The sequence below is a fragment of the Terrapene carolina genome, unplaced genomic scaffold (genome assembly GCF_002925995.2).
Source record: "Terrapene carolina triunguis isolate 2854851 unplaced genomic scaffold, T_m_triunguis-2.0 Scaffold210, whole genome shotgun sequence".
NCBI classification, from domain to species: domain Eukaryota; kingdom Metazoa; phylum Chordata; order Testudines; family Emydidae; genus Terrapene; species Terrapene triunguis.
This window is the reverse complement of record NW_020664561.1, coordinates 48449483-48462227: the sequence shown is the minus strand read 5'-3', so window position 1 is coordinate 48462227 and position 12745 is coordinate 48449483. Positions and strand designations below refer to the sequence as shown.

General features: G+C 44.7%; 2 protein-coding genes across 4 annotated transcripts in view; one reads left to right on the top strand and one right to left on the bottom strand.

The window, feature by feature from the left end:
* LOC112115984 (leucine-rich repeat-containing protein 40) overlaps positions 1–1995 on the bottom strand; it is a 29565-nt gene extending 27570 nt beyond the window's left edge. The window contains exons 1-2 of the mRNA XM_026655702.1: positions 1834–1995; positions 482–663 (exon numbers count right to left, since the gene is read on the bottom strand). Coding sequence (XP_026511487.1) covers positions 482–663; positions 1834–1984 — 333 coding nt within the window. The 5' untranslated portion in view covers positions 1985–1995. The remainder of the gene's footprint in view (positions 1–481; positions 664–1833) is intronic.
* Positions 1996–9492: 7497 nt separating this feature from the next.
* The window catches only part of LOC113407193 (serine/arginine-rich splicing factor 11), a 36527-nt gene continuing 33274 nt past the window's right edge, over positions 9493–12745 (top strand). For all 3 annotated transcript variants that reach the window (XM_026655340.1, XM_026655339.1, XM_026655338.1), the window contains exon 1: positions 9493–9728. In XM_026655340.1, coding sequence (XP_026511125.1) covers positions 9601–9728 — 128 coding nt within the window. In that variant the 5' untranslated portion in view covers positions 9493–9600. The remainder of the gene's footprint in view (positions 9729–12745) is intronic.

The window sequence follows — 12745 nt, the reverse complement described above, 5'->3', positions numbered from 1 at the left end:
ATATACTAAAAACCTGAGGTACTGAGATACAATTGTGATGGTGGCTAAATAAATACCTAGAGAGTTTGTGGGGAAGGAGTGTAGACGAGGGACTCAAAATTCTGTTTTGGGTCCTGACGATCCCCCAGGTGCCTTTTCTCCTCAAAGACACTATCTAGGCAAATCTCTATCAAGGAGGAGGACTGGACTTGGGTCCTCACAGGCAAGTTATAAATAATTGTCCATTATGGAGTATCCGGGACCTTCCTGTGAAAAATTTGGTTCTGGCAACTGTCAAAAACAGGATACTAGATTAGATGCACCATTAATCTGATATGTTATAACAATTCCTACATTTCCCTAGGAACACACCAATACCACTTTAATACATCCAGCATTTAATATAAGAGAGGGGAACTTGAGACCTCTGTGAGGAAATCTAGTCCTTCCCCCACCCTTCCAGAATGCAAGCACAATCTGATAACAGGTGCTCTTTACTTACATCCAGTACAGTGAGAGCAGGCAAAAGTCTGACATCCTCAGAAAGACACTGCAGTTTGTTTGAGGCTAAGATGAGTTTGGTCAGATCTGTTTGCTCCCACCAGCGATCAGCAGCACCAAAAGACAGATTTTGATGGGCTTCCTCGGGAATATCCAAATTTATTCGCCACACATTCGCAGGTACTACACACAAACAAAAGTGGCATATTTGTACAATAAACGTCTCCAATATTTAACCTTAAGCTTTTACTGTCATCACTGTGGTTATCCAAAAATGTTTAATAACTTTATTCTTCACAGAGCTGGTTGGAATATTTGTTCAAATGAAATGGACAAAAAATTGACTACTTTCACTAGTATTTCCCCCCTATTTTCTGATCAGCTCTCATTCTTAACCAAAGTACTTATGTAATCATAAATTGTAGTTAAACCAGCTGAATTGGCTGAGCATCATGGAGAGTGTGAGGAAGAAGGTGTCAGATCCTCATAACTGAAAGGGCTTGAAAAAGGCATTTACAATTCTGGGAATCTACAGAATCCCCAGCTGCTCCTGAACAGCCAGGTGCCACTGCTTGTCTAAACTCTAAAGGACCTTTTTTAATAATCTGTGCTTGGTTGCAACAGCCAGATCCTTTTTTTTATTTATTTGAACCTATGCCTTTGTAGTATCCAGAGTTGAGTTGAATATTATAATGCGCTATCCCTCAGGACTGTCCAGAAGCTTCAGCTAGAGCAGAATCCATCAGCTCGCTTATTGCCAGGGTTAGCCTTATACAAAGAGAGCACATCACAACTATGACCTACCTTCCAATGGCATTCCCAAGCCCTATGTGGTTGGGAGCCTAGCTATCAGAAGACTTTTTGGGAGAGTCACCTACCAGTCCGGATCTACCAGCCTTAGCAACAACGGGAGCCCTATTTAACATACAAGCCCAGGCCCACACATGGGCGGATAAAACAAACATGTAGCATCACATCTTCAAAGCGCTGCATTAACAGTGCCCCGGGTTATTCAGATCCCGCAAGGGGGACAGCCTGGCACCCCCCCTTACCCGCATGGCCCTAATGTGAAGCACTCGCCTTGAGTCCCGTGACGAGCTCTGGAGCAGCCCGCCCAGGGATCCCAGCCCTGCCGTGGGGCACCCACCTACCCAGCACGGTGAGCCAGGTGCCCCTTCCCTGGGCGGTGGGGTAGCAGCATGTCTGCCCCTGGGGGAAGGGCAGGGCGTGGCCTCGGCGCACAAGGGGGAGGGATACGCCGGTCTCCTTCATGCCTTCGAGCGAGCCCGCCCCCCGCCTGCCGGGGAGCCCCACACACCGGGTAGGGGAGCGGCCCTAGGCTCTCGCTCTCACCCTCACTCAGGTCGCGGCCTGCCAGGTTTAACTGGCCGTTCTTCCTGGCCGCTCTGATCAGCCCCTGCGGCACCGCGGGCCCCGGCTCCCCCGCGTCCCGCCTGAAACCGGCGCGAGGATCTCCCGCTTTCCCTCGGCGTGCCGCCGCCATGTCCCCACAGAGCGCCGCACGCGGCCCGCCCAGGCCCAGCCTCCCCTCGACCGCGTCAGCCCGCCCCCCAAACCAGGGAGGCGGGCGGAGCCAGCCACGGCCTCCGCGTTCAGCGCCGGCGGGCGCGGTGGGGTGGGGTCACCGCCTGCCTCCAGGGTGCCTCTGCCGCAACTCCACCCCCAACGTGGGCCCCTCTGCCCCAATCACCCCTTCAGGCCCTGTCCGCCGCCTCAGTGAGTCTGGGAAATCTGCCCCCATTCCTCCTCGCTGGCTACAATTCACTTGCCCCCCCCCGACTTCTCCTTGTGTCTGTGGTGGTGTTTTGTCCTCTGTGTTAAAGGGGGAACCTAACAGTGCCAAGCGCGATGCATGGGTCAGCGACCACCGCCATCCGCAGTTTGTTAGCAAATGGCATTAACCCCGCGGGGTAGTCTTCTATCCATCGAAATATCCAAGTCCCTTCTGAATCTTGCTCGAGCCCTTCCTTACTACTTCCTTACTGATCTGTGAGCCGGAGAGGCTCCAGATTAACTTTTAGACCCCGGGCTGAGTGAGTTTGTAGAGATGGCAGTTAGAAAAACCATCTTGTAAACTGAACGGATTGGATCTGGAGTCATCCTGAGAAAATGAACCCGGAACCCCACAACGTCCTTCCACAAAGTAACTTTTCAGAGTAGAATCACACTTTAAAACCTTGTGATTGTTTTGTAAAAACCTAGTTTACTCAAACTTCTGACAAACACCTGGGAGAAAAGCTTTGCGAAGATTCAGCTCATTTCAAATTGAGGTCTAAGAGTGCTCCTGCTCCCTCCAGAGAAACCCTGTTTTTCTCAGAAGACCCCATGCACTGCTATGGGTACCCGCATGGCCCCACAGTATGCCAACATTTTTATGGCTGACTTAGAACAACGCTTCCTTAGCTCTCGTCCCCTAACGCCCCTACTCTACTTGTGCTACATTGATGACATCTTCATCATCTGGACCCATGGAAAAGAAGCCCTTGAGGAATCCCACCATGATTTCAATAATTTCTATCCCACCATCAACCTCAGCCTAGATCAATCCACACAAGCGGTCCATTTCCTGGACACTACTGTGCTAATAAGTGATGGTCATATAAATACCACCCTATACCGGAAACCTACTGACCGCTACACTTACCTACATGCCTCTAGCTTCCATCCAGGACACACCACACGATCCATTGTCTACAGCCAAGCTCTAAGATATAACCGCATTTGCTCCAATCCCTCAGATAGAGACAAGCACCTACAAGATCTCTATCAAGCATTCTTAAAACTACAATACCCACCTTCTGAAGTGAAAAAACAGATTGACAGAGCCAGACGAGTACCCAGAAGTCACCTCCTACAAGACAGGGCCAACAAAGAAAATAACAGAACACCACTAGCTGTCACCTTCAGCCCCCAACTAAAACCTCTCCAGCGCATCATCAGAGATCTACAACCTATCCTGAAAGATGATCCTTTACTCTCACAGATCTTGGGAGACAGACCTGTCCTCGCTTACAGACAACCCCCCAACCTAAAGCAAATACTCACCAGCAACCACACATCACTGAACAAAAACACTGACCCAGGAACCTATCCTTGTAACAAAGCCCGATGCCAACTCTGTCCACATATCTATTCAAGTGACATCATCATAGGGCCTAATCACATCAGCCATACCATCAGGGGCTCATTCACCTGCACAGCTACCAATGTGACATATGCCATCATGTGCCAGCAATGCCCCTCTGCCATGTACATTGGCCAAACCGGACAGTCTCTACGCAAAAGAATTAATGGACACAAATCTGACATCAGGAATCATAATACTCAAAAACCAGTGGGAGAACACTTTAACCTGTCTGGCCATTCTATGACAGACCTGCGGGTGGCTATCTTAAAACAGAAAAACTTCAAAAACAGACTCCAACGAGAGACTGCTGAGCTGGAATTGATATGCAAACTAGACACAATCAACACAGGATTAAATAAAGACTGGGAATGGCTGAGCCATTACAAACATTGAATCTATCTCCCCTTGTAAGTATTTTCACACTTGCTTCTTATCAAACTGTCTGTACTGAGCCATCTTGATTATCTCTTCAAAAGTTTTTTTTCTCTTACTTAATTGGCCTCTCAGAGTTGGTAAGACAACTCCCACCTGTTCATGCTCTCTGTATGTGTGTGTATATATATCTCCTCAATATATGTTTCACTCTATATGCATCCGAAGAAGTGGGTTGTAGCCCACGAAAGCTTATGCTCTAATAAATTTGTTAGTCTCTAAGGTGCCACAAGTACTCCTGTTCTTTATGCATAATAGGAGAGCTAATATATTTAGATTATGTTAGAGAGGCCAGGCAAGTGAAGTCTGATTGCAGTAGGACATGATATCTAATCAGACCATTTAAAACTTTGCTCATTAATAATTTTGTAAACTATTTAACAAATACTTTGGAGAAAAACTCTTTGTTGAACATTCAGCATGTCTGCATCTTCAGCTAAAGATGGAGAAAGACCCCAATCCCCTCAGTTATCCAGAAGTCCTCAAATGAAAACAGGGGAGATTTGCCATTCCTGAAATTTCTAAGAAAAAGCAAGCAGAAAAAAAAACCCGTTTCAAAACTTCTTTATGTACCATAAACAAACACAAAGGGCACTAAAACAAAGTTTTTCTTCTTTTACAGGTCACATTTAATGTGGTCAGTATGTGGAATTGTCTTGTTTTAAAATAATATACACTGATGGTTTTGCTATCAAATGTATTTGGGAATGGTGGACAACTGTCCCACACCAAGACAATACAATTCTGGTGGGAAGGCTGTTCTTCCCCCAGCTACATCCCTTCTAACTCTTGATGTTTCTCTATAACAGACACTCATCCTCTATTCATTTTCATCTCCTCCCACACCTGCTTCCCGAAGACATCTGTCCTGAGCATGCATGCTGTATTTCCCATTTCTCAAACCCCAATCCTCACTGTGAGAGACTCCCCCCCCCATGCACAGTCTCCTCCCTGAGAGACAATGGCCTCTTTCATGAAATTCCCCCATCCCTCCCACACACACTCTTCTTCTTCCTCCCCTCCTCCTCCCTGATGAAGCAAAGAAATGTCCCATGCCTGGTTTCCAATCCCATTTCCTCAAAGAGGAAAGATGGATGTTTCTCATAGCACAGTCTTGCTCTGATTCTAGGTCCCCTGAAAAAATGGAAAGAGATAGGCCCCCCATCCTTTTCTCCCACCATAGAATTCCATAACTGATTCTACTGTACTGGAGAAGTGGCCTAAGAAGGTATTAATTATTATTATTATACATATTATTCAACTACCCAGACATCTGTTTGGAAAATAATACAGCAGGGCACAGACTATCCAAAAGTTACTGGAATATATCGGAGACCATTTTTTATTTCAGAAGTTGGAGAAAGCTTCTAGAGGAGAGGCTGTTCTAGAAGGTGGGTGTGTAACTGGTTGGAAAATCGTTTCCAGAGAGTAGTTATCAGTGGTTCACAGTCATGCTGGAAGGGCATAACGAGTGGGGTCCTGCAGGAATCTGTTCTGGATTCGGTTCTGTTCAATATCTTCATCAATGATTTAGATAATGGCATAGAGAGCACACTTATAAAGTTTGCAGACTATACCAAGTTGGGAGGGGTTGCAAGTGCTTTGGAGGCTAGGATTAAAATTCAAAATGATCTAGACAAACTGGAGAAATGGTCTGAAGTAAACTGGATGAAATTCAATGAGGACAAATGTAAAGTACTCCACTTAGGAAGGAACAATCAGTTGCACACATACAAAATGGGAAATGACTGCCTAGGAAGGAGTATTGTGGAAAGCGATGATCTGGGGGTCATAGTGGATCACAAGCTAAATATGAGTAAACAGTGTAACACTGTTGCAAAAAAAGCAAACATCATTCTGGCATGTATTAGCAGGAGTGTTGTAATCAAGAAATGAGAAGTAATTCTTCCACTCTACTCTGTGCTGATTAGGCCTCAACTGAAGAATTTGTATCCAGTTCTGGGCACCACATTTCAGGTAAAACGTGGGCAAATTGCAGAAAGTCCAGAGAAGAGCAACAAAAATGATTACAGGTCTAGAAAACATGACCTATGAGGGAAGATTGAAAAAAATGGATTTGTTTAATCTGGAAAAGAGAAGACTCGGAGGGGACATGATAACAGTTTTCAAATACATAAAAGGTTGTTACAAGGTGACGGAAGAAAAATTATTCTCCTTAACCCCTGAGAATAGGACAAGAAGCATTGGGCTTAAATTGCAGAAAAGGCGGCTTAGGTTGGATGTTAAGAAAAACTTCCTGTCAGGGTGGTTAAGCACTGGAATAAATTGCCCAGGGAGGTTCTGGAATTGCCATCATTGGTGATTTTTAAGAACACATTAGACAAACATCTGTTAGGGATGGTCTAGATCAGGGTTCTCAATCTTTTTCTTGCTGAGGCCCCCCTCAACATGCTATAAAAATGCCAGGGCCTATCGGGGAAGGAGGGGAGGGAACTCAGGGGTCCGGGGGGGGGACGACCCTTGGGCATAGGCATAGTTTTAATTTCTATGGTGGGGGGGGGCTCCCAGTGTGGCTTCCAGCTTTGTGGGGGGGGGTGATATGCTGGGGGTCCTGGCTTGGGTGCGGGAGGGAGGTTGGTCAGCTTCAGTCCCATGCCGCTCCTGGTGGGGTGGCTTCAGCTCCATGCCATTCCTGGCTTGGGGGGGAGGCGCGGTGCCAGCTTCAGCGCTGGGACTTGGGGCACTGGGTTTCAGCTGCAGGGATATGCAGCCCCCCTGAAAGGACTCGCAGACCCTCGGTTGAGAACCGCTGTCTAGATAATACTTAGTCCTGCCATGAGTGCAGGGGACTGGATTAGATACCTCTTGAGGTCCCTTCCAGTCCTATGATTCTATGATAACATGTAAGGGCCTCAAACATAGACCAGGGCTCCTCTGTGCTAGGCACTGTACAAATCTCATTCTCCCCAATCCTCCACCCCCCCGACAGCCTGTACTTTTCATGTCTTGCTCATGTTTCCTTCTGCTGCCAGATCTATTATCAATAAAAGATACCATGTAACATCTTTGAAAATAACATTTTAAAGAGAACAAGGCAAGACAAACAATAAAGAAGTACTTTCGTTTAAGCTTATCCTTAGAATACAATTTCTCCCCATTTCCCTTTGCTTATTAATTTCTTTTAAAATGGACTTTTTTTAGTAGGTGAAAGAGTACTGAAAATAATGGTGTATGTAAAGTTCTAGCCCCAGGCATAATAATGCTTCTCCCTTTCCTATCCCATCACAAAAAAAGACAAGAAAACAGCTCAATCCATTTTGCTATCAGTATCAAATAGAATTTTCTTCCGGTAAGCAAAATATACGCCTTTGACAAATTTCCTTTAGAAATTATGTATACAAAACCAAATCTCCTTCCTAGGTTATTAGTAACTCCTAGATTGCTAAAACTGAAAGAACTGCAAAAATATGTTTTCTTTTCACAGCCTATGTTCTTTACTTTTGCACTTCCCTCAACTTGGACAATTAAGAATTTAGCCATTTACAACTTTTGTTCATAGTCAGTTTCATTTTCTGGCTTTCAGGTACCAGCTCACTTTGGGTTTCCAACACTGCAGGGGAAAGTTTTTTTTTTTTTTTTTTAAAGATTCCTCTGAAATTAATAAATTCTACGGGTCTAACATTTTGTAAAATACTTCACATTTGATCCTGATTCAACTTTAAAATCAAACGTTTACCAAACTACGATGGTCTTGAGGCTGGCTCTCTTTTCTTGCTTGCTCATTCATTCTTTTTCTTCAGTTTTCTTCCGATTTTTATCATCTTGTTTCTTTATCCTTTATCTGTCCCCTGTGTAATATTACTGGGAGTCAGCAGATGACACTATTACTCAAAGTTTTATGAGTTCTGCTTAACTGGATGCATTGGTTCTTAGATTTTGGATGAAATGCTCTGTTAATTGAATTGCAATTTTAGTTGAAAGCTTCTGAATGCCAGCACCATTTATTCACAGGACCTACACAATTTGAAATTGACAAATCCCCACTTTGAAATCACAGCAATCTCAGATTCAACACATTTCTCTGTTCAGGATCTACCTTGGATCAGTAGCATTTAGCTGTGATCTGAATTTAATTTGTTCTTGGATATTTGAGAAATCTTGTGTTACCGTTGGCTACCTGGTAATAGGATTTTTCCCAGGTTACCTGGGGGCTCAAATTGTAAACAAACCGGTGGAAGCACATTCTCAGTAGAGGTTTTTTTTGTATATTTAAAAAACAAACAAATTATCTCTACATCAATAATAATGCAAACATTATAATTAAGTAGCAGTTTGACAGTTGAAATGTATTACTTTGAAAGGTGCATTGATTTTATAGAAGCAATAAAGTGGCATTGCACTATCAATTTAAAATAAACTTCTAAAGAAGCTGTTACTGTGTAGGGAAGCATCTACCACTATCACTAACATAGTAACAACCCCTTGATGTCCATAGGTTGAGGAGGGGTTGGCAAATTTTGCTTCCATTAAAAGAAATTTACTTCAGTTACAGCAAGATCAGGCTGCAGACTGGTTTTGTTTTCAGCATAAGAGTTAGGAAAGAATTACCCTAGAACTGAAAAATGACTGGGAAATTAATATTATTCGGGTATTTTAAATTTGAGATGAAATACTGTAGTCTACTTCTCGTGTACGGTGCACGCCTTGCTCGCAGTTCAATATCTACCATGGGAAGTCTACTTTAAATTGACAACAGTAAAATCATTAGGAGCAGCCTTTGCCAGCTGCTGATCACACTCAACTCCCACTGGAGTCATTTGGAGAAACGGGTCGCTCAGCACCGTGCTAATGCAGGGGCTGCTGGTCCTGGAAGATCAGAGGAGGCGCCCTGCAGCTCTAGGGCTCGTAGACCCTCAAGGTTGGGGAGGGGGCGCCCACCCAGGCTACAGCCTCGTCAGCTAAGAGCGCTCTGTGGCGATAGCCCCGGGCAGGCCTCAGACTAGGCCCTAGGCCTTCTGCTCTGGCTGAACTTTCTCCGCCCCCTGGGGATTCAGTTGTAGCGAGCTCGGAGTGGGAAACGGAGATAATCCCCCTCGCGCCCAAACACCGCCTCGCCTGCCAGTCTCCGGAGTAGCTCCCCATACTGCACATGCGCGGCTCAAGCAAGGCACCAGGATGAGGCGTGCGCAGGAGCAGCAAGCGCCGCAAGACGTGGTTGACTAGTACGCATGTGCAATAGCCGCAAGTCCTTGGAAGAGGTACAGGTAATGCACATGCGCAAATAGGGCTTCTGTGGGAGAGGCGGCTTGTGAGTTTGCGCAAGACCACCGAAGTACGCAGCTCGCGCCTGCGTAGAGAAGAGCAGTAAAGGATTGTGGGATACTAGTCTGCGGCCCGGGCAGGCTGGTGGAGCGGGCAGCTGGTGGCAGTTATTGCCCGACAACGGTTGTTTTGTGCGCGGGGCTCGTGCTTGTGCCCGGACGGGAAGCGGCAGGGGACATAGCAAAAAGCTACCCGTTTCCTAACGCGCTCTCCCCTCTCCCTGATGTGTTTGTAGCACTGGAGTGGGCGGCAGCGCGATGGCTTCAAGCAGCGGCACCGACGTGATTCAGGTCACCAACGTCTCTCCTAGCGCCAGCTCCGAGCAGATGCGGACACTCTTCGGTTTTCTGGGCAAGATCGAGGAGCTGCGCCTCTTCCCTCCCGAGTGAGTCCGCCAGCGGCCCCCTCCCTTCCTCCCCCGCGCCATACAGGCTTCCCCTCCCCCATTCCCGGATAACGTCCCGCCTCTTTCCCATCACGCCCCGCGCCTCGCCGCCTGCTGCTGAGAGACCCGCTGGGCCGTGAAGCTTTAAGCCGTAGGGCCTGGCTCGCCCAGGCCTCGCCTGCGGCTGGTGGTGCGGCGGGATCTGGCTTCCCGCCGAAGCGTTAACCTCCCCCGCAGCCCAGAAAGCCTGCCTCACCCTGTCGCTTGTGTAGACGAGTCACCGTAAGGGCTAGCTAGCAGCGTGGTACCGGGGGCGCTGGAGAGCTGTGTGTGTCCGCTCCCACACCCGGCTTCTCCTCGACTGGGAACGCGCCAGATTAGTTCACGGCTGGGTTTATGTTCCAGTAATAGTTTTCAAAGCATGCGTGATATCAACGCTTGAGGGAAGGACCTGGACCCGCGTGCAGTCATCACTGCTAAATGCACATCATCTTGCATGCTGGCTGTTCCAGGGGCCTCCAACCGATAGCCCGTCTCTGGTGGGATTGTCCCTCACATACAGAACCACCGCACACCTGTTGGACAGCTGCCATTTAAAAAAAAAGGGGGGGGGCTTTGCTTTTCTCTTTACAAATTTGGGATTTTCTCTCCTTAATACACAGAGAAGGTGCAAGGTGGGTAGTAAATCTTGAACCAGTGATTTGAGTTATGGTCATACATCCCAAAAAATAAATTAATTAAGAACTTAGTGCTTTGCGTTGCTGGGAGTAACTCCCCCACCCCTCCAATCTACTTCTAATGGATTGCAGTTATTTTTAAAAGGATCTCAGCTATATAAAAATACAACTCATAACAATTTTTAATTTTTTTTACAAAAGATTTAAAACAATCCACGATATACATGCATGTTCTTGTTAACACACACACAATCTGCCCAACTCACAAATGGTAATTCCAAATCCATGCAAGGAAAATCTTTAAACTATTACAGGTGATTTTTTTGTTTATTGTGCTACATTGGATGAAAAGCTATTTTTAAAGGACTGAAAACTGCAAACTTCTGTACTCTTGTTTGTTTGTGAATCAGGGTTGCCTTTGTTACTCAGAAAAATGGCTTAATATAATAAGGTGAGGTCAAAATAAATGCATTTTGTCACATAGGTCATGGATGTCCCAACCACGTGGAATTTTGGGTGTGTAACTATAATATGTAATGTCTATATGAGATATATATATATATATTTTTTTTTTTTCAATCGTGACAAACTGCCTTTATTTTGACTGTGCCTGTTTTAGTCTCCCCTCAGATGGTTTCTAACATACCATTTTTTTTTACCTAGTTTCAAATAGTTGGAGGGCCACAAAGCTTCTTTCATCCTGTCACCTCTTCCCTCTCCTCCTCTTTCCCCCCCCCAAAAAAAAGGAAAATCCTCCAATGCTCCTAGATGGATATGTGTATATATATTCCAACATAGGGTTTTCTGTGGTCTTGGTGTTTGTGTTATTTTCAAATGGACATTTGCAATCTGAACCCCATGTTAATGCAATTTTGTGTTGGAATTTGTAGTGTAGAGGAAAACTAACTGAATGAATACAATTGCATTAAAGTTGGTGACATGTTGTTATTATTTGAATGTCAAATATGAATGTTTAAATTTGTACATGTGGGAAAATCATATTTAAGTGCCGGAAAAGTTCATTTCTACCAAGTAACAAAGAATTAGTTGTCTTTAGCAAGAAAAATGTGTTTAGGTTGTTATATGGTCCTGTTCACTGTATTTGAGCATCTCACAATCATTTAAAAAAAAAAAAAAAAAAAAAAGTCCTTGTGGCACCTTAGTGACTAACACATTTATTTGTTAGTCTCTACGGTGCCACAAGGACTCCTCATTGTTTTTGCTGATACAGACTAACATGGCTACCACTCTGAAACCTGTCACAATCATTAATTTATCTTATATTTTCAACACCTGTATGAGGTGGATGTTACCATCACTCTAGTGATGAGAACCTAAGGCATAGGGTAGATTTAGTGACTTTCCCAAGGGAGTCTGGTTGAACTGGGTATTGAAGTTAGGTCTCCCAAATACCAGTCTAGTGCGTCTACTACTTCTGTGCATAGGGCTCCTGACAGTAGTTGCTTCTAGAAATAACTCCTGAAGCTCCACCTTTTCCTGCTGGTGAGCTCATCTACTCCCTTGTTTTTGTATATGCCCCTATGTGTTCTTAATTGGTCCCCACTCATTCACACGGGCACCCAAATTCAGTTCAAGAGTACATTATTTTCACAACAAACTATACAAGTTTTGGCAAAGTGTAAGAGACAGAATGTTCATGTCTTTGTCAGAGGTAAATAAAAATCTGCCCCGGACAGAGCACTATTGCTAGGGAACACATTGCCTTCTTATTGAAGAAATGAAAGATTGCAAAAGCGAATATTTGCACTTTACTACATTAGGAGAAGTGTGTAATGTGTTTAGTTTGGCAGTCTGTGTTTCAACAGTACTTTGTCCATTTTAAGATTGATTTCATAGTTAAAATCCATTTCTGGCGTGTACTGTTCAAGTTACACATTATACACAACTAGACTTTGAAAGAATATTAAGACTGCAAAGTAAGCACTCAAGTTAGGATATGCTCTGGGAATGAATCAATTCTGTAATGAAAGGAGACTCTGGTCTGTAGGACTCCATCTTTATTTATTGCAGAAGTTGTAAGGTGTGTAGTGATAGAGGCATGGGGTTGCAGAAATAGAAACTATGATCTCATGGTTAAGTCGTGCTACTGGTAACCCTCTCATTCTCTCTCCAACCCTGATTAATCCCCAGAGCAGATCCATACTATGCACTGAATGAGGCAGGGCTTCTGTGGAAAAAATACTATGTGATCATGTAATTAAAATTGTATAATCACAAAAAACTAAATTAAGGTTGCACAAGTAACCTTAATACTAACGTTTCCCAACTTTTTAGTGCGTGAATTAAGGTTGCTACCTTGGTATTCTTTTAATTTTGTTT